At 34.7% G+C, this 23,424-nt stretch overlaps 2 protein-coding genes across 4 annotated transcripts in view; one reads left to right on the top strand and one right to left on the bottom strand.

The window, feature by feature from the left end:
• Nucleotides 1-3,718, bottom strand: part of LOC149796580 (uncharacterized) — a 33,967-nt gene extending 30,249 nt beyond the window's left edge. The window contains exon 1 of one of the 3 annotated variants that reach the window (XM_089961286.1): nucleotides 2,901-3,718. The gene's annotated coding sequence lies outside the window, so the exon portion shown is untranslated. The remainder of the gene's footprint in view (nucleotides 1-2,900) is intronic. The other 2 variants (XM_089961287.1, XM_089961288.1) reach the window with 2 other exon arrangements.
• Nucleotides 3,719-3,745: 27 nt separating this feature from the next.
• The window catches only part of LOC149796579 (uncharacterized), a 46,196-nt gene continuing 26,517 nt past the window's right edge, over nucleotides 3,746-23,424 (top strand). The window contains exons 1-4 of the mRNA XM_089960632.1: nucleotides 3,746-3,877; nucleotides 6,160-6,286; nucleotides 16,555-16,611; nucleotides 21,028-21,261. Coding sequence (XP_089816758.1) covers nucleotides 3,783-3,877; nucleotides 6,160-6,286; nucleotides 16,555-16,611; nucleotides 21,028-21,261 — 513 coding nt within the window. The 5' untranslated portion in view covers nucleotides 3,746-3,782. The remainder of the gene's footprint in view (nucleotides 3,878-6,159; nucleotides 6,287-16,554; nucleotides 16,612-21,027; nucleotides 21,262-23,424) is intronic.

The raw sequence follows: 23,424 nt of genomic DNA, 5'->3' as shown, positions 1-23,424 counted from the left end.
TGTTTATATGACTGCTTCAACTTTTAACTGCCTTATATCAGCTTGTATGCCCCAAGGATAGGTTTAGCTGAGCTGTGAGCTAGAATGTTCACTGCTCAGATACATACTACAGATAATGATCACAGGCATATATCATGGTGGTCAAGAAATGGAGGGTGGGTTTTGACAAAAAAATGTGGGGCCAAAATTCGTTGTTGTTGTAGGGTTTAACGCCATTTTTCAGCACAGTATAGGCTATACATGGTGGCCAGTATAAATAGTGGAGGAAGAACCCCGGGAAAACCCCGAGAAGAACCAACGACCCATGAGAAGCTACTGGCAAGCTTTCTCACATACCCATATTGGCCAAATCCTAGACTCAAACCCACGCAGACAGAGGTGAGATGGCAGTGATCCATAACAGAGAGCGCTTTAGACCACTCAGCCACTCAAGGCCCCTGAAATTGTATTAAGTTTGAACCATAACTGCTTTATTGTAGGTTCATACATGCCAGCTTCCAAGAGAGGAATAAGCATAATTATTACACATACTAATATAAATGAAAAAAAAGCATAATCTGAGTATAAGAGCAATCTAAAAATTACACACCATAATTATAGATACTGTACAAAAAATGTAGTTAAAATTCTTGTCACAAATCATGTGAATTATTAATTAGTATGAGAGTAAAGACACAAAATAAACCAATAAATTATGTATGCATAGCACTCACTTTAACTAGTCTACATGTCTAACTTAAGCTGAATGTTTGCTAAGTCTACAATGATGAATGCTAAATTACATCACTGTAAAATTCTTTCAAAACTTTTACAGTGAAACATGTTTTTAACAAAATTCCTAATATTTCTCAGTCATATAGCATCCATGAATCACATTGATAAAGCCCATTTCTCTCAGTATCTGGAACCATTTTTTTTTCAGTTTAGTCTAGTTCGCTATGATCGTGTGGATCAAAATATAATCTGTGACATGTTTTCACATTCAAAAAATCTGTTTTCTTGGAACTACTTCATACACAGTTGTTATAAAAGAAAATAGAGAAATCAGAGGCATAATGATGGGTAAATGCACAGCAGTCAATTGTCACACCAGACTAGCCTAGAACTGTAATTGTCATTGTGTCTCGCTCACTCCTGGCACCATTAATACTGGCTGCCATGTATAGCCTATCGTGTGCTGAAAAATGGCATCAAACCCTACAACAACAACACTCACTCCTGGTGTCTTTGGACTAAACTTGGAAACATGTTTTGTTCTGCTTTTTTAAATTTTTACTACAATAATACCTCATGTCGAAATGATGTTTAATGATGTGCAAAGAATTAAATGCTCCTCTTTACTGCTGGGCTTGACAACTCTGTCAACCTGCTGTTTTGAAAAAAAGATTTTGCTGGGCTTTGTTGATAATTATTGCTTTCTGAAAAATACTTTTCAAAATGAATCACACTTGAACACTATTCTGAGAAATGAAACAACCATTTTGCATTTTATATATGGAGTAAAATATATTACTTCAAAGAAACGTTGCCACTGATCACAGATTTTATTAAAGTTGGCTTCAATGCAGTGAGCAATAACAGTATGTCTCTTTGATGAACTTAGCACTCAGACGAAATGGGTTGTTCTATTTTTTTGTATTTTACCTATACAAATTAGCTAAATGGGCTCTCCCACAGCAGATTTTAAAACAACACAACACTTCCCCTTAGCTATTGTCAGCCAATTAAGTAATAACTGAAAGGTGATTGTTTATATGACTGCTTCAACTTTTAACTGCCTTATATCAGCTTGTATGCCCCAAGGATAGGTTTAGCTGAGCTGTGAGCTAGAATGTTTACTGCTCAGATACATACTACAGATAATGATCACAGGCATATATCATGGTGGTCAAGAAATGGAGGGTGGGTTTTGACAAAAAAATGTGGGGCCAAAATTCGTTGTTGTTGTAGGGTTTAACGCCATTTTTCAGCACAGGATAGGCTATACATGGTGACCAGTATTAATGGTGGAGGAAGAACCTGGAAAAATCCTGGAAAGAACCACCAACCCATGAGAAGCTACTGGCAAGCTTTCTCACATGCCCACATAGGCCGAACCCGAGACCTGAAGCCACACAGGCAGAGGTGAGATGGCAGTCATCCATAGCGGTGAGCGCTTTAGACCGCTCGGTCACTCGGGGCCCTGCCAAAATTCGTGAAAATTGTGTTTTTCTAAACATGACCATGTTGGGGTTTTGGGTGTCAAAATCATGTTTTTCATGTGACAAGGTGTGTTATGGCAAGTATGTAGCCAATACCATGTAGTAACAACAAAATCGAACTTCAAAGTAAGAAACACTAACCTTATAACTGATCAAGTATACAACGTGGAAAGGTTTGAGGAAACTTAAGATTAGTCAGTATTGGACCAACAAATTGTTTTCTGCATTTATTTTCTTTCTGACAAGACAGCAACCAGACCTGTCAGAAAAAAAAGTGGAAAACAAATTTTTGGTCTAATTCAGTATATGTGCAGTATGGGGATTTGTCAGTTGACACTACCACAGAATAGCTTTATTTCCTCCAACTTCAACTGCATAATTCATTTTTTATTTCTTCTTGAAATTTTCAAATATGACTGAGATTAATGTATAAATATTCAGCCCTGAATTTTCCTAAATCCTGATGTTCAATTCAGCTAAAATATGGTCAGTTGTCTAAGTACCTAAGATGTGTGCAGTTAATAATGTCTTATCAGCAATCACCACTAACACAATAGTTGTCAGTTCTTAGAAGACTAGTGGGTGGAACTGCCTGGTGTGCAATTGTAGTATTTGTATATCTCCCATTTGTTTGTAAAAAAATAAAAAACCCCACACTAATTTTAAAATATAAAAGCATCAAGGTTATAACAAACGTACAAAACCAAACGGAAGTTCTCGATGAAACCAAGCAGACAAGACTGCTTAATGTCCTTTTTGGGTTGCTTGAACAGTCTACTACGGTAAACTCTGTATCTTCTGCGTCCAATATTTGCAATGTTTTAATTAACCAAAACAGCTAAACAAATAAAAGAGAGCTCTTTTATACGTGTTATAATTAAAATAACTTCAAATTTTGTGGAATTACTGAGATCATCAAAAACGGTGAACTACATCAGTTATTGCTTAAAAAATAGACTCGTCCATGCAAATACGGCGAACATTTTGCTCACAAGACTTGCATTTCGAAACGCTAACAAGGGTGTGCAAGAAACTCTCACGAGCACCTGCAGATTCCAGACGGGTATGCTAATGTTTTTTTCTTTCTCCAAATATACAGGATGGGTTCAATAATAAGCCTTTCGTATCGATATACCACTTAATCCCGCCCGTCTGCGTTCAAACTTCTGAGCCTACTTTCTGTTTCGAACATGCTGTACATTGCTTTTGCTTCATCTCCTTTCAAATTAAAAATGATTCGCAGTCTATAATCTTGAATTATGTTACAGTAAAACCTGAGGCGTTTTTCTGTAAAATCTTATTTTGGTAGGTCTCAAAAGCCAACGCGAATAAAATAAATATACAACGATGGAAAGTCCAGTTTTAACGCATACAAACTTCCGGTCAAGTGAGCATGGTTTTCAAATAGTCCTGGATGAAATGTATTTAACATTTAGATTTGAGAAACCACTAGTAGAGCCAGTACACTAATCTGGTTCACGGTGATTACCGGAAATGAGCGGATAACTCCGACAATCATCCGAATACCAGCGGAAAGTAGCGAATCAAACCAACATAAACAGTGCGTTCCATCGATGTATCATGGACAAGCGAGAAATTATGAAGTCAGTCGTGGAAAAGATTGATTCACACGAATCCGTATACAATAAATGTTTATCACTCTATGACAGAGATAGGTAATAAATAAAAAAATTTAAGTAATATTCTGTAACTGTATGGATCAGAAACATTTCCATTTTAACGGACTTCCAGAACAATGCAATGTTTTGATCATGGGTAAAACCCCGTACTATAATTAATACACATATGATGATTTAAAATGTTTTAGAATATAGTTTGCTCATAATTGAATATTATGCTATTATATCATGTAGCGTTGCTTTCTCAATACGTTAGCACCAAGATCTTTTTCTCCTGAACAATCTTTTAATTAGTGACTTGGAAGAAGAACCAAAAAGGTTATAAAAAATTTCTTGAGAAAATGAACTAATTCTACACAGCGTAATAGATAAATTAAGTTATCTTGGGACAAAAGAAAAACATATCCTAGCTGGAAAGATAATCTCCCCCCACCCCCAACAAAAGATTAAATGTTCTATTTGTTGGTTGGTTTTTACGGATTTAATGCCATTTTTCAGCATATGATTGGCAATGGCAATATATGGCAGTCAGTATATTTGGTGGTGGAAGAACCTGGGAAACCCCAGTAAGAACCACTGGAAACTATTGGCAAGTTTAATCACTTACACATTTAGCCAAATCTGAGACTCAAACCCACAGAGATGATATGTCAGTGATCTGTAAAGGCGAGTGCCTTAGACCACATGGCCATCTGGGGCCCCATAAATGTTCAGTCTTGTACATTAATACTCCTATACATGTAACAGAAAATAAAAATGCAATAATTTTCAATGCTAGGAAATTTATAAGCGTTTGCTTGTTTCATTTATATCCACTGAACTAGAATCATTTTATTTTTCAATCATCCCAAATGCAGATATGTAACAAATATATTTTTAGTAGCATATTTGTTGTTGTTGAGTTTTAATGATTTTTAACAAATTTAATTCAGTGATATTGTATATTTTATGTTTTTGCCAGCAAAACATTGGTAAGAAATATATGTATGATGTTTCTGATAGCATTATTCATGTTGTTGTTGTGGTTGTTGTTGTGATTCTGGTTCTGTGCTTAAATGTCCACATTAGAGTTTTGCATTTAACTAAGTTTTTCTGATGCTAATGCATGTGAGCCATAAAACTTTGTACTATTTGACTCCAATCAGTTTTAGTATACGACTAACCACAGTCAAAAGTCGTTATACTCCACTTATCATCTTAGCTTTCTGCATTTAGCAAAATTTATGTGACACTATGTACATGTATGTATGTCATAAAACTTGAAGGTACATTTATCTTGATGGATATCAATATCCAGTCTGACAAAAATAGACCGAAGGGACCTTTTGCATCATTTTAACATATTTCTAACAGGACAAGACTCACATGAAGCCCCTGGAACCCCCTAACAAAAATTCTGTGGTGATACCAAAATTGCAATTTGAAATATATTTATTATTTTACAAAGCAGATGCATATGCTGATGAGACATTTCATTAAGTTTAGCTGTGAATTGCCTCAGTCTCACTGCATATCAACAGATTTTTTAAAAGTAAAATCAAATTGTTACTTTTATAGTCTTTGACCGTTTTATAATAAGTCATAAACTGACCTGCCTAATTTAACAATGCTACAATAGGAAACCTTTTTTAATTCATTTCTGCATTCAGTACGACCTGTTTTGAAAGACCACTGATGTGAGAGACCACCTTTCTTGAATGACCAGGTCCTCAGTGCAGATTTATTGACTACAGTGTTGTGACCTGTCATGAGAGATTATATCTGTCTTGTGACACCATGATTCTTTGGCAAAAGGGTGGTCTTTCAGGTCTGGTTTAACTGTAAAATTATTATATCAGTGTTATTTAGGTAACAAAGCATTCTGTTAATTTTATCAGTATCATAGGAAGTGCTTTTAACTGGGCAGTTATCTGTTATTATGCTCCCACCTTAACAAGGGCATTTGTTTTCAGGGATAGCATTCACGCTTATAAAATATAGGTCATACACTCCAGGAAGAACCACCGACCCATGAGAAGCTACTGGCAAGCTTTCTCACATACCCACATTAGCCGAATCCTAGACTCAAACCCACGCAGATAGAGGTGAGATGGCAGTGATCTGTAACAGAGAGCACTTTAGACCACTCGGCCACTCGGGGCCCCAAATGCAATTGTAGAAGGCCTCATGGAAGATTGGTCATTTGACCAAGTGAGCCTCTTTAAACAAAGTCATTATTATTATTATTATGATTATTATTATTATTATTATTGAAACTGATCAGCTTTTAATATATACTGCATTTGGAGCATGTATAGTAACATCATCAATTTTTTCAGAGATCAAGCCTTAAATGAGGATGAATTCAGATCACTCAGTGAAGACCTGTTTACCATGGACCAAGATTGGCCTCCAATCTCAGAAGAGGACCAAAAGAAACTGTTTGCCATCCTTGACAAGGATCAGGTATGCTACAGAAACTAAGATAATGGATTCAGAGTTCTTTGTACGATTCTAAAAAATGCAGTCCGAAACTCTTTCCTACCAAAAAAGTCAGAGTTCCAGCCGTAATACCAGGACTCATGATGACAAGAGGTTTTATTTTTCTTACAGTAATTCAGAATGGTTTGTGTGTATTGTGTGACCAGTGTAAATGTAATCAGATTGGTACTGATGCTCATTCACTGCAAAATATTTTGTATTACAGGATGTACTTGCTTATAAGATGAGTCCAGCTGCAAACTGCACAGATCCAGATCTGCCATCGCATAATGTCATGGCAGATCTGGGTTTGTGCAGTTTTTAGGAGTAATCAGTAGAAAAAACATAAACCCTAATCTGCAGGTTCATTATGCTATGGCAGATAAGGATCTTTGTTGTTTGCAGTTTGACTCAATTTATTAGCAAGTATATATGGTATTACAAAAGAAAGAAAATCTTAGACAATTCATCTTTGCTAGCCAAGGTTCTGATATAATAACCTTATCTACACCTTGGCAGGTGAACAGATATTTTAGTGTTTTGTCCTAGTGACTTATATTGGATTAAATGAATTGCCTTTCTTAGTATGTAATGCCAAGTAACTAATAGTGTGCAACAGTGGTGCATTGTACATCACCCGAAAATGGTGGAGGCAATTGATTGAAAAAGGAGACTTTGTACGTTTAACATCAAAAGGGGGAAGCTATTACAGGTGTATTATAGTGAAAGATTTTTTACTTTGATTTTTAAAATCACTTAATTGTCTAGTGTCAAGCCAGATTCTTCACATCATGTTGTATATGCTGTATATATTGTACATAACAGGTAGAAGGCCTCAAGGTAGATTAGTTCTGTAACTAACTGAGTTACCTTCTCTAAATAAAGTCATTATAATTATTATTATTGTTATTATTATTATTATTATTGTTGAAGATGTTTGTTCAAACATGGACTGGCAGGTGAAAATTGCTTATTTATCAGTACATTCAAGCTGTGTGTTCCCATTGTCTCGATCATGTAGGAACAGTGTTTAAATTTGAACAATTGCGGCTTGTCACTGCATCCAGTGAAATTTAGAGACCCGAAGTGCAGAAGTATCTGCTTAGTATGCAAAGGTGTAGGTAGGGTTATCATCTTGAAACCTTGGCTAGCGACGATGGAGACAGTTGAGAAGAGTGATAATTATTATCGTGATATAACAGCTATATCAATTCTAAATGGCTGTACTTTGGCATTCATTAATTTTGTGTGCAGCTAAAAGGAATCAAGGCAGGTATTAAAGTTTCTGTTCTTTATTAATTTACCTAATTAGCTTATATCCATTTCAAATAAATAAATTTGTTAAAACACTGGAAAAAGAAACAAATTACTATACTCCATGCACAGTTTTGTTATCTTATAACAAAGTAGTATACCTTGTTCATGCTTTAATAAATTTCTTCACCAAAGGTTTAGGATCAAAATCCTCAAGTTCAGGGCTGTCCTCCAACAAACTCCTTTAAGTTGGTTACTTGTTTTAAACATCCTCAGTCATTGGTCTTAATGAAAGTATGTGATCAGAAACCTTTCTCTCAAGCCACTGACACTGTTGGTGAAAACCAGCAACACTTCATCTAAAACAGCAGCATCTGAAAACAGATCAGAGGCCTCCTGCACAGTGTTTAGCATATATCCTGTAGACTCATTCCCATGTCATTCCATTCCAAGCCACCCAGAGATCCCCATGTGATCATTTCTAATTTTTATGAATTTTTTTTCTCAAGTGAATTTACTACCACTTTTAACTACACTGGACTTCTCACCATAAATTGTTGGAAGTCTTCTGAGGCTGACCTGCAGTCTTGTTAACTACACTGGCCTTCTCACCATAAATTGTTAGAAGTCTTCTGAGGCTGATCTGCAGTCTTGTTAACTACACTGGACTTCTCACCATAAATTGTTAGAAGTCTTCTGAGGCTGATCTGCAGTCTTGTTAACTACACTGGACTTCTCACCATAAATTGTTGGAAGTCTTCTGAGGCTCATCTGCAGTCTTGTTAACTACACTGGACTTCTCACCATAAATTGTTGGAAGTCTTCTGAGGCTCATCTGCAGTCTTGTTAACTACACTGGACTTCTCACCATAAATTGTTGGAAGTCTTCTGAGGCTCATCTGCAGTCTTGTTAACTACACTGGACTTCTCACCATAAATTGTTGGAAGTCTTCTGAGGCTCATCTGCAGTCTTGTTAGCTACACTGGACTTCTCACCATAAATTGTTACAAGTCTTCTGAGGCTGATTTGCAGTCTTGTTAACTACACTGGACTTCTCACCATAAACTGTTAGAAGTCTTCTGAGGCTCATCTGCAGTCTAGTTAACTACACTGGACTTCTCACCATAAATTGTTACAAGTCTTCTGAGGCTCATCTGCAGTCTTGTGTTGATTGCGAAAGAAAGTTTGCCAAGTTGCTGTCAGAAAAGCACACATTTGATAACCACTTGAAAATGAAAGTATGTTTATACACGACACAAAAAATGTTGATTTTATGATGATTAGCATGGGATATTCAAATATCATACATGACAAACAAAATTAGTCCCAAAAACATGGCACTATTCTGCTAAATATGGCATACAGTAAAATGCTAGTGTTCTTGTGGAAGGATTTAAGACTAACAATATTTTCTCTAGCCAGTCCTGTGGGACAAATACCCCAAATTTTAAATGCTTCATTTTCACATCAAATTTTGTTATGGATCAGTGGTCTTGTATCCCATTTTCTATAACATAACAGAGGGGAGATAACTGTTAGTTGTTTCTTTCTAAATATTGCTTGTCAGATCATTGCTGTCATTAACTTGTAACTCACGTAACAGGACGCGACAAATTAGATATTTAACTGACAATTACATTTATTATCTGTACAAAAATTAACATAAATTTATTACAACTACATAATGAATAAAATCAGCAGCATCTGTATGGTTAAGATATGTATAACATGTGTCCATTTATCATGTACTCGTAATCCATCAAGTAACAACTAAAAACATTAGGAATTTACAAATATTCTCTTGTGACACATTTTCTTAGTATTTTCAGAGATGTTAGTGACCATTTGCAGTTAGCACAAAAGATGCATCATTATTTCATGTTCCATTAAATTGCTATTACAACTTGATTAGGGTAGAAAATGTAACTCATGTACCAAGGACAGACAAAATTTTACCCATATAAAATTCATTAAATATTTGGGAGCCAGTGATTGACCTGTTTGGCGCTGAAAGTAACTGCACCACATCTGTTGATAATATTTTGTATTCAGCCTCTTCATTGTCCCATAATTTGCCAAATTTCTTGAATAATTTGGACATCAGTGGTAATTCTGATTTAATCTAAAAGCATAAGTATTTATACAATGTATTAATTATTTAGTATGTTGGGTCTGTAATGTATTAGTATGTACATATACTTTCAAATATTGATAAAGACCTTGATTTATATTTTGTTGCATTAGTTCCATTTGCAGTATATAATATTGATTTTTTATTCAGCTTTTGGCTTTTATGTATGCTCTGTGGCATGCCAACTTAGGGTGATTTTCTGAACTAAGCACTTGATTTCAGAGGAAATGTTTTCGTCCTTATCATCAATCTGATGCTGCTGTTGCTATAACATCAGTACTCAGTCAATGTAAATTCTTTCAAAATCTGAATTTAAGCAAAACAATGTTATATTGTATAACTTTCCTAGACAAAAGACAAGAATCACATTACTATGATTGCCAATTCTGTTCCATAAATGTTACACAAGATGCATGTATATTAATTATAAGTATTCAAATTATGTGCAATCATTAATTAGAAATACAGTATTTATTTCAGTTTAATTATACACTAGAATCACTGAACAGTAATCAAATTTTATGACTGCGATTTTTGTTCCATAATTGTCACATGATTTGCACACAGGTTGTTTAGAATTTTTTTTTTTTTAATTGTACTGCAAAAAGATCAAATGTCAACAGTAAGGCTACTTTCAGGCATGTCAGTAGGATAATTTGGTATAGAATTTCAGTTATGTTTGTTAGCATTACAGCTGTTCAAACACAAAAATGTAACATCGATGAACTCAATTGGTCCGTAAATCTTGACCATCTTGAGAGTACCAAGAAAAAACTGGAGTTTCATCACTGAATTCTTTCATTTTAATGGCCATCACATATTTGTGTTCCATCACAAAGATAAAGATAAAAAAGTTATGTTAAGTCTATTTGCTGCCCGTTTAAAGCATTCTTTTATTTTGTCACATATCACGTAATGGACATCTTTAGCAAGGATCCTGATCAACTGTAAACAGCCTCTGATCGGTTCAGTGATGGTTTTTCACAAAAGGATAGCAAATTAGACGCATGAAAACTGAATTTCATGTGCAAATGCTTGGAGTTTCAGTAAAAATAGAACCCAAAATTTTACTCATGTAACGGTGAAAGCAGACAGACACAGATGGTTTGTCTGTAAATTTGTTAATTTGTCAAATGTTGAATATGTAAAAGTATTTGAATTTTCGTTATTCAGACAAGGTATAAAATGACTCCACAATGCACATCTTGCTATTTAATTTACTGAAAGTATTTTGACAGGGCAAGTCATTGATCATCACATAACCAGCCGGACAGATGCATCACATGTAACATTAGGGTGGTAAAAATTAAATTTGTTAACATTACTTTTTCCAACCAGTAAGACGATTTTTACAGGTTAGAAATCAGAATACACTACTTTGTACCAAGCATCCATAGTTTTATGTACTTGCAATGCTTAAAAATATTTTGATATGTTTATGCAGACAAGTAATGTCGCATTTTGACCTGTCTAGAATATAATGTTTTTGGAAATGACATAGGAAATTACTAATTAAAAAACACATTTTTTAAGTCAAAACTATCTTTATTATCACAGTATCATGTGAACATATATAATAATAAGTAATATTTATGAGCAATTAAAGTCTGAAATGCTTTTCACAGCCTCTTTTCAACAAACACTAGCATCTGACAGTAGACTGTATACACAGCCTCTTTTCAACAAACACTAGCATCTGACAGTAGACTGTATACACAGCCTCTTTTCAACAAACACTAGCATCTGACAGTAGACTGTAAACACAGCCTTTTTTCAACAAACACTAGCATCTGACAGTAGACTGTATACACAGCCTCTTTTCAACAAACACTAGCATCTGACAGTAGACTGTATACACTGCATCTTTTCAACAAATACTTGCATCTGAGTGTAGACTATACACAACCTCTTTTAAGCCAACACTAGCGTCTGACAGTAGACTGTATACACAGCCTTAAAATATATTGACATAAATGTCATGAAGAAGATATTCTGGAAAATGATACATAATTGCATTTTTTAAAATCTTATTTCAACACTGGTTTGAAAATTGACATTAATTTAAGTTGTGAGAAAAATGCAGGGTTTTGAGCGGCCCTACTGAGAGCCCTACTTTTTCATACTTTTTGTTATTGAGTTTCCTTCTGAGGCACAGTGGCTCAGTGGTTAGCATTTGTAAAACACAACTGAAAGGGTACTGGTTTGAATCCTACTGTCAGACTAGCCTGGGTCAACTGCCATGGTGTCCTTGGGTAAGGTACTTGACTCCAATTGCTTCAACACTAAATAAACTTGCGTTGCTATGCTGTAAAACATCAAACCAAACCCTACATTTTAAATGAGCTCCCTACTTTTCCCTACTTTTTCATTCAGGTCCCTTCTCTTCACAACCTGATCACTGAACTCCCTTCTTTTAAATAGTTTCTTCAAATCATTCCTACATTAAAAAAATTTGCAGACATTCTTTCACTCATTTGATAATTGTTAACCATCATGAAGATGTTATTTGCTTTCGTTTTGGTAATTTATTCAGTTTTAAGTAAACATATAGTGCTTTGATGTTCAGAATTTGCCTATTCAGTTTGGTCCATCTATTTATTATGCTATGTGAGTGATTGAGGGAGCATGTCAATTTTTGTCTAACCTGCAGTTTTAGATGACAGTTGGCCACTGCATTGTGGAAACTGTGTTTTTTTCTAGATAAAGAAGTTTTCATGATTGGAGGAGAAGATTTTTCCCATGTCTAGTAGCAGTTTTCTCTCTGGGTTGCTTTCTTCTTTCCCTCCTTGTGTCATAGTAAGATTCACAGTTGCAGTTGGGGTCAGTGTCGTTGTCTGGTTCTGTTTCGTCTTCAGTTTGTACCTCTCAGTCAGTGGTTACATTCTGCTGTAGTGTTGTGGTGGGCAGGAGAGGCTCTCATCATGGCACAGGGGTGGTGACTGGAGGTGGGTATCTTCATTGGGGCTGGTTCATCTTGACAGGGCAAAGAGGGGTCATTGGCAAACCATAGTGCCTCTTTCCTCCTTTTCACTTGTTTCCTGTTGTTCCTTGTCCTAGTCATTTCCCACTTACTGTTATTTTTTCTTTTCTGGTGGCTTCCTCTGTCTTTGTGTCCAACACCAGTGGTAATGTTATACATTTTTCTTCTGTATGCTGGCTTGTGAGTAATGATGTAAGTAAAATATGGTTGGTTCAGCTACACAAGGTAAGTCAATCATATAATTTTGACCTACTTTTCTGTCAGATTTTCCCTGTTTTATTGAACCTTTTCTACAATTTTTAATACACAGTTAGCCCTACTTTATCCCTGCCATTTTGCAAAAGGATGTCTGATAGTGCAATGTTTTAGTTTTCTGATAGAGTTTCATACCAGTGTTGAAACCACTTCCAATGCTACTTGGGTCAACAATACAGATTTTCCAAATACCCATGTTAAGACCTCAAAATGGAATTGATGAGGATGAACAAAGTTAATCTTGACTCAAAATTCCTGAAGAACTTAGTGCCAAAAAAGTTTGCAGTTAGTATTTAATTAGAAAGGATTAAATTGATGTGGTTATTTGAGGAGACAAATACCAAGGCCATTCTTGTTTCACTAAAAAGCATTTTCATAGTCAACATACCTCAAAGTCAATGTTACAATGTACCGAAGGCAGACCAACCATATGGCTCTGATGATCAAAAATACTGGCAAGTCCCACTCACCCACTTTGAAAAACATGTAGCAAATGGGGACAATCCCACTAAATAAGCCCAACTCCTACTTCTCATCTAAGGGTGAACAAAAAATGTCTGCAAACATTTGTAATATTTGGCAATTCAATTAAAATGAGTCGGCACAAATTTTTCTTCCATTTGTATACACCCATTCACATCAAAATGTTCATTTAATAACATATAGACTACACTTACAGATATTGTTTCTTAAATTGAAATTCATTTGCTTAATTAAAATTCAGTTACTTTTATAAAAAAAATTGTTTCAGTTTTCTTTCTTCACAACAGGAATGTAGAATTGATTACCAGACTAACTAGTCTTTATGACTTAAAGAACTGATAACCAGACTAACTAGTCATCGAGCACTAAAACTTGCATTAAACAAGTGACAAAATAACTAGGATCAGACACTCTTTTCCTGATTATAGCTTCGGAAATTGAAAGGATGTTTCTTTAAATAAATATGCTCTCTGATATTTGTATACATGATGAATATGTTTTATCTTAAAAGTAAATAGAATGATTTTTCAAGGGATGACTTGCAATGGGGCTCATTTTCGGATGTTCCCTTGCACAAATGACATTTGTTTTTCATCTATAGCACAAGATAAAAGACCATTATGATTGATTTTTGACTGAATTAAGTATATGACCATCTTAATGAATAGAGTACACTTGTTGTATAAGCAGCATAAGACAGTAACTTTCAGACAGAAGTATCTTACTCATTTTTGTTAGCTTGCCATATTCGAGTCAAAACGCCAAATAACTGCCTCAACCAGACTTCACTATCCATTAGGTTGCAGCAGTGTTCATTTCAGAAATGGAAAAAGTGGGGCCCTGTGTTCGCAACTATGTCAAAATGTGTGGTCATTTAGAGTTAAGCAGGGTCACAAATACTCTTACTTGTATCTTGTTTATTCAAGGAATTCAAAAATACCATTATCACAGGCACTCATGTCATGGATGTAATAATTTCTACATATATGTAAATGTTTCCAGCAGTACATATACTCTGAATGAGTTGCAGAATCAGTCCATCCAAATAACAGTCCATTGTTTAGGTCATGGTTATTTTAATTGACAATGATATTGTAGGAAACTGTAACAGTGAGACTCAACAATGACTGATTTGAGGTATATAATGCTGGAAAAGTAAATACTGCAGAAATTAACAAATGTCCCGAGCACACGTTACCATTATCAGCTCTGGGTTATGAGTCTTCCTTCCTGGGAATTTAATTCCACGTGATGCTAATCACTCCTCTTTAAAAATTTATCTCGGACATTTGAGTCCACATTTGTTCCTCCGTACATTACCTTGGAAAAAATGCAGCAATGTTTTTATATAGATTTCATCTTTACATTTTCTATCAATGGCAGCCGGACATGGCCATATCTGAGAATAAGTCCACTGGCCAATTTTGGCCACTGGTCATATCATTAGAGAAATGAAGCTGATGGAGTCTTAATTTAAACCATAGACTGGTCTTCTGCCTCAAATAAATCCTGTGCAGTAACAGTTAATCTTAAGTTAGTGTAGAAACTACATTCTGATCTTTGAAATTTCAAAATTGTTGCCAGAGGGAAGATTGTTTACAGAAGATAACTAAATATCCATTGATAGAAAGTGACTTGAAAAAAACAAACTTTGAATTGCTCTCACATGGAAAGTAGAGATTATTCAGCACAATTTGTGATCTATTTGGCACAATTTGTAATACAGGATCTGAGTCAGTTTGTTTGCTTGAGTCATAATACTAATTGAACTACAGTACTCCTTTACTGTGAGGCACCACAATGTAAGGCAAGCTTGGTCATGGGTTCCATTTCATTATTTGTAATATTATGTATTAAAAAAACGTCAGTGTAAGGTAAGCATGGTCAGGGTTCCATTTCATTATTTGTATGTATTTAAAAAATACCTCAGTGTCAGGCAAGGTGGTCATGGGTTCCATTTTATTATTGTAATATTATGTATTAAATAAATACCTCAATGTAAGGCAAGCTTTTATCATCAGATCCATTTCATTATTTGTAATATTATGTATTAAAAATACAATATAATGCAACCTCATTTGTATGTCCACTTCTATGGCTCTAGAGAACAGTGTTATAGCGAGGGAGTTGTGAAGGAGTATGGTGCCTTCATATTTATAAAACAATACAGATTAAAGTAGCCCCAGCCTTGATAAAGTTAATAATTGCTGTATATGATGATTAGTTATAATTTGTAAGCCTCAAGTTTCTTCTCATACATTATGTAATTAATTTTATACCAGCTCTGCATTGCCAATGTTTTTAATGGTGATGGGGAATAAAGGCATCAAGACATCCATGTATGGATCCTGTTATAAAGTCAGCTCCACTTAAATGCATATCACTTAATTGCATAGATCGCTTAAGTGCATAGTAAAAGTATGGTCCTGTTTTACATCATAAATATACATGAATTTCACTTAAATGCGTACTCCGTTTATATACATAGCTTGGGTCCGGTCCCGAGGCAATGCATAAAGTGGAGTTGACTGTATCCAAATTTGTGTTATAATGAAGCATGATATTTTGGGGGGTTCCCTGTACTGCATATATAATACACAGTGTATTTGGTGGTAAAAATGTGGCAGGTACACATATTCAGGAGTGGAAATAATTTAATACACTTTGAACTGACTGCGTTATGCTTTTGAAAGGCACATATATATTTTGATGAATCAGAGAGGGATGCATTTTCCTCGTAGTTTTCCAATGACTTGTGTTTGAAAGGCATTTCTTTTATTGTTATCAAATATACAGGATCTGAGTCAGTTTGTTTGCTTGAGTCAGAATACTAATTGAACTACAGTATAACATACAAGAAAATATATTTAAATGCATGAAGACATATTCACACATTTATAAAAATATAACTGATTTTCAAAAATAATTGATTTTTGTGGTTAAATTATGCAGAATTGAGAAGTTGAATCCTTTGTATTTGTTAACAACATTAGAGTGAAACCAAAAGGATAATAATACATTGGTATAGATTGCTGAGGTCTTCAATGAAATGCCCCAAGAAATACTACTAACATACAATGTAGGAATCCATATTCTTCCACTTCTGTTATGGAAATTCCATTCAATTTTTTTTTCTCAATATTTTTTAGGATGGTGTACTTGGAGAGAATGACTTCAAAAACAGTGTTTTCTTCTGGCTGAAACAGGTGGGTTGTCAACTTGTGATAGCTGGTTCATTTTTAAAATTATAAATGTTGCCCAATTTTGAAAGACATATGCGAATAATTTGTGATATTAATGATAGCCTGTCTTACGGTGATGCAGTATTTTAGCATGTTGGCTTATTGTAATGATTTATTAATGGTTTATACAGACTTCACTCCATCAATTATTGTGTTTTCTCCAGGACGAGTGAATGCATGAATGTCATCTCAATTTTAGGAATTCCAGTCTTTATAATGAAGGAGCAAACAAAAATTTTTCATAATGGATTTACCATGAGTGTTAGGAAATTGGTAGCATTCATTATTATTGACCAATTTCAGTCTAATATTCTAAGTACTTGACTGCTAGGTCTAAGGGCCACTGAGCAGTAAGATGCTTTTTATTTATTATCTGATTACTAAAAACATGTTACCAACTCCACCTGTTCTTGTAGTACAAAAGCCGACACGCTTTTTAGTATCAGGTGGTAAATGCAGTTCTATTATGCACAGTGTTGTACTTTTGTCACAAAACAAGATTGCTGCCTCTGTGCCAGAAATGAATATAGAAAATGTCATTATTGCACCATTTTTAATAATGTAAACATTTTTTGGAACATACTTTAAGAGGTCTATTCACAAAGACTGTTTCATAGGAAAACTGTCCCCATGAAAATTTAAAATCCCTATCTGTATTATGAAAATCCTAAAGAAATTGTAAATAATGGTTGAGTGAAAGTTTTAAACTGGTTGCTGGTGACATGATTCAGTGAGAATGCTTTCAAGGGGGAAAAATGAATGAGTGTAGCTGTTCTTTTTCTCTGATGCATAATTGTACAAATCAGTGCTAAATCTAATGACTCCCCCACCCCTCCCCTTAAAAATTAGCAGGTACAGGGAATCTTGCACAGTTGATTTGCTGTGAGAATAGCAAACTCTGTGATATTAATCAACATTAGGAAAGCTCAGTCTGATCATATAAATGCCTAGCTTCTAGGTTGGTCACAATAATCGGGTGTATACTATCTGCAGCTGAGTAATAAGATACTATCACAAATTATCTAGTTATTAAAGGCATTTTACCAACTGCATTCGGCCAGGTTGTACAGTTGCAGGCATGCATTTTCAATATCAGATGGTAATATGTTGTCTAGTTATTAAAGGCATTTTACCGACTGCATTTGGCCAGGTTGTACAATTGCAGGCATGCATTTTTACTTATCGGGTCATAGTGTGTTTTCTAGTTATTTAAGCATTTTACTGACTGCATTTAGCCAGGATGTATAACTACAGGCATGCATTTTTTTAGTATCTGAAAGTAATGTGATTACATGTCAAGATATACAATCACTGCCTTTGTGCTAATAATGAAAGTAAACAGTTTGAACATTTATCTTTATTCGTTGCAAATTATTTATGACATACATGGAAAACAAATGAATCAACAGGGCAGAATTTAAAGTGCAGTTAGTAAACTTAACTCTTGAAAATCTTGGATGACTTCAGCTATGAACAAGGGGCTATGCATATTAAGGGGCTATGCATATTAAAATTATGCCTTTATCATTGAAAAGAAATTTTACAGCACTAAATTTAAAAATAAATTAAATCGGCATGATGTTGAGTTTAGGATATAATTTACATAAATTGTATTCTCACTGTATTTGATAAGACCCGATGAAGTAAATAGTTTATTGTACAATATGTATCACATATATTCACTTATGAGAGGACTCCATAAAACTGCAACTTTGATATTATATATACCCAGCCTGTAGTCGTAATAAGTTAATATTGAAGTATATGATATAGGACTTCCTCATGATATTGCTGTCCATGGGAGATATAGAATGTACCATGTTATAGTGAGATCACCTTAAAGAGTATGCCATGTTGTAGTTAGATCACCTTACAGAGTATGCCATGTTATAGTGAGATCACCTTACAGAGTATGCCATGTTATAGTTAGATCACTTTATAAGAAAATATATGATACAGGACTCCATGATACTGGTATCCATGGGAGATATAGAATATATCATGTTATAGAGAGATCACCTTACAGAGTATGCCATGTTATAGTTAGATCACCTTACAGAGTATGCCATGTTATAGTTAGATCACTTTATAAGAAAATACATGATATAGGACTCCATCATGATACTGGTATCCATGGGAGATATAGAATATATCATGTTATAGAGAGATCACCTTACAGAGTATGCCATGTTATAGTTAGATCATCTTACAGAGTATGCCATGTTATAGTGAGATCACCTTACAGAGTATGCCATGTTATAGTTTGATCACTTTATAAGAAAATATATGATACAGGACTCCATGATACTGGTATCCATGGGAGATATAGAATCTATCATGTTATAGTGAGATCACCTTACAGAGTATGCCATGTTATAGTGAGATCACCTTAAAGAGTATGCCATGTTATAGTTAGATCACTTTATAAGTAAATACATGATATAGGACTCCATCATGATACTGCTATCCATGGGAGATATAGAATATACCATGTTATAGTTAGATCACCTTACAGAGTATGCCATGTTATAATTAGATCATCTTACAGAGTATGCCATGTTATAGTGAGATCACCTTACAGAGTATGCCATGTTATAGTTTGATCACTTTATAAGAAAATATATGATACAGGACTCCATGATACTGGTATCCATGGGAGATATAGAATCTATCATGTTATAGTGAGATCACCTTACAGAGTATGCCATGTTATAGTTAGATCATCTTACAGAGTATGCCATGTTATAGTTAGATCATCTTACAGAGTATGCCATGTTATAGTGAGATCACCTTACAGAGTATGCCATGTTATAGTTAGATCACCTTACAGAGTATGCCATGTTATAGTTAGATCACTTTATAAGAAAATACATGATATAGGACTCCATCATGATACTGGTATCCATGGGAGATATAGAATATATCATGTTATAGAGAGATCACCTTACAGAGTATGCCATGTTATAGTTAGATCATCTTACAGAGTATGCCATGTTATAGTGAGATCACCTTACAGAGTATGCCATGTTATAGTTTGATCACTTTATAAGAAAATATATGATACAGGACTCCATGATACTGGTATCCATGGGAGATATAGAATCTATCATGTTATAGTGAGATCACCTTACAGAGTATGCCATGTTATAGTGAGATCACCTTAAAGAGTATGCCATGTTATAGTTAGATCACTTTATAAGTAAATACATGATATAGGACTCCATCATGATACTGCTATCCATGGGAGATATAGAATATACCATGTTATAGTTAGATCACCTTACAGAGTATGCCATGTTATAATTAGATCATCTTACAGAGTATGCCATGTTATAGTGAGATCACCTTACAGAGTATGCCATGTTATAGTTTGATCACTTTATAAGAAAATATATGATACAGGACTCCATGATACTGGTATCCATGGGAGATATAGAATCTATCATGTTATAGTGAGATCACCTTACAGAGTATGCCATGTTATAGTTAGATCATCTTACAGAGTATGCCATGTTATAGTTAGATCATCTTACAGAGTATGCCATGTTATAGTGAGATCACCTTACAGAGTATGCCATGTTATAGTTAGATCACCTTACACAGTATGCCATGTTATAGTGAGATCACCTTACAGAGTATGCCATGTTATAGTTAGATCATCTTACAGAGTATGCCATGTTATAGTTAGATCACTTTATAAGAAAATATATGATAAAGGACTCCATCATGATACTGGTATCCATGGGAGATATAGAATATATCATGTTATAGTGAGATCACCTTACAGAGTATGCCATGTTATAGTGAGATCACCTTAAAGAGTATGCCATGTTATAGTTAGATCACTTTATAAGTAAATACATGATATAGGACTCCATCATGATACTGCTATCCATGGGAGATATAGAATATACCATGTTATAGTGAGATCACCTTATAGAGTATATCATGTTATAGTGAGATCACCTTATAATGAAGTACATGACACAATACATTACTCACTCATTATAATGCTGTCCATGGGAGTCAGAGAGTATATCATTATATTGAGATCACCTGATAATAAAGTACATGATACTGTAAGTATTCCCTCATTATAATGTTGCACATAGGAGCCATAGAGTATACCCTGTTATAGTGAGATCACTATATAATGAAGTACAAGACACAGTACTCCCTCAATATAATGCTGTTCATAGAAGCCATGAAGTACTTCATGACATAATGAGATTGCCATATAATAAAGTACATGATACATATTATTTTAATTCAGGTCAGTGACTATACTCACCTTATAACAAGAGCTGTGTTATAATGAAGGGTCTTTATGTAAGGGGGTTTGGTATATCATTGTATTTTAGTTAGTATATTCACTTTCAGATATTAAAGCCAGTAGCCGCTGTGGTCATTGTGGATATGCAGAATGATTTCATTGATGGATCACTGGCGCTACATAAATGTCCTGCATGTCAAAATGGCTCTGATGTAGTGCCTGTTATTAATGCCATGTTGGATTCGGTTCCATTTAACGTGACTGTGTACACTAAGGACTGGCATCCCGACAATCATATTTCCTTCATAGACAATGTTCATCTGCGGCCACATTTGCCAGAGGTAAATATATATTACACGTATTTATTCCCATTAAAGAAAAGGAAAAACTGAACGCCCAGACTTCGTGAACATGAAAATGCATTTTTTCATTAGAAAATAAAAGGAAAAACAGTACGAACAAAATGTATGAGCTTGAAAATGCAATTTTTTCACTGGAAAAGAAAGAGAAAAACAGTACATCCAAACGAAATTACCTGTAACAAATACATGTATATAAAAAAATGCTGCAGCTCATATGGATTGTTCCATCTAGAGCCTTGCATCAAGAATGGATCTGGGTTTTGTTTTGGGGTTTAAAACTATTTCTCAATGCAAGATAGGCTATACATGACAGTGAGTACAACTGGTGAAGGAAGAACCCATGTAAAAAGCCCTGGTAAGAACTAACCCATAGGAAGCTACTGGCAGCTTTCTCATATCCCAGCATTGGCAGAGGTTAAGACTCAAAACCCACACAGACAGAGGTCAGATGACAGTGTCAACCCACACAGACAGAGGTCAGATGACAGTGATCAACCCACACAGACAGAGGTCAGATGACAGTGATCAACCCACACAGACAGAGGTCAGATGACAGTGATCAACCCACACAGACAGAGGTCAGATGACAGTGATCAGCAGAGGATAGTGCTTTAGACCACTGAAAGATATAGGTTTCATTATAAGCATTTAGGAATTTAGAGTTGTTTTATTTAATAGTATTTCCATAGGTTTATTATGAAAATTGAATAAGTACTGTGAACCCTATAGGTCAGATTTTTTTAGAGCTTAAACAATTACCTGGATAACCATTTGCATTTATAGTATTTGCAGTAACCAGTTTAAGAAATTTGATTAAAGGTTAATCACTACTCCACACCACTTGTCTAGTAACATTTAGTCTATCTAGTAAGTTGAGCAAATGTACGAAATGTGAAAATATGTACATACTTTCTCACTCTCAGCATTTTTCTTCAAAATAACCAGCTGCATTAACGACAAATTAAAACAATGTAGCACATTAGGTTTGATACATTATGTTGTAGAAAATCTGAAATTAAGATTTATGTCATCAGATGGTTATTATATTACTAAGAGTTTAAATATAGGGATTTTGAGTGGGTTTATGTAAGTCAAACCTGAGTTTAACATTGTTTTTTCTGAGTTTATTGTGATATAAACTGTTAGTTGCCAACTCACAGCAAATAGCACCCAAAGGATGTTATGTAAACTGTGTCAGTTGGCAACTGACAGTTTATGCCACAATAAAATCAGAAAAAAACAACATTAAACTCTTATAATTGAAATTTCAGTTATTCGTTATGTTATTTTGTTTGCATCATTAAAAAACACAGAAATCTTAATTTAGAGTAAAAGCCAAATTTGTTCAATTTTTTTAAATTAAATTGTTAGAATGTTGTTTTTCTTTAATGCTTACTTCCTGACTGCCTTAACTGGTAGTGTGTGTCTTATGCTGTACACTGGACTCTATTTCTAGAAGTGGGTATTCTTTGAAAAGTAGTTCTCCTTACAGTTCTATACAGAAATAAACACAATTCATTTTGACCACATGGTAACATTCTGACCAATGGAAATGTTACTTTCCTTTACCAGCTACTGGCATTGCAATTATTTACAGTACACCTATCTTTCAAAAGCAGGAAACCACTGCCAAAGTTGACACAAGATAATTGACATGCCAGAATGGAAAGTTAACACAAGATAGTTGACATGCCAGAATGGAAAGTTGACAAAGATAGTTGACATGCCAAAATGGAAAGTTGACACAATACAGTTGACATGCCAGAATGGAAAGTTGACAAAGATAGTTGACATGCCAGAATGGAAAGTTGACAAAGATAGTTGACATGCCAGAATGGAAAGTTAACACAAGATAGTTGACATGCCAGAATGGAAAGTTGACAAAGATAATTGACATGCCAGAATGGAAAGTTAACACAAGATAGTTGACATGCCAGAATGGAAAGTTGACAAAGATAGTTGACATGCCAAAATGGAAAGTTGACACAATACAGTTGACATGCCAGAATGGAAAGTTGACACAATATAGTTGACATGCCAGAATGGAAAACATGAAGAAGGCTGCAGTCAGAAGCTTTTTAAACTTTCAGTCTTAAAATAAGACCACTTGTGCTCTGCATGAAGCCTATCTTTCATATAGTG

This window comes from Sinohyriopsis cumingii, chromosome 6, assembly GCF_028554795.1.
Source record: "Sinohyriopsis cumingii isolate HCF-2022 chromosome 6, ASM2855479v2, whole genome shotgun sequence".
In the NCBI taxonomy this organism is placed as follows: Eukaryota; Metazoa; Mollusca; class Bivalvia; order Unionida; family Unionidae; genus Sinohyriopsis; species Sinohyriopsis cumingii.
Note: the sequence above shows the minus strand (reverse complement) of the source record. Positions and strands in the feature narration are given on the sequence as shown.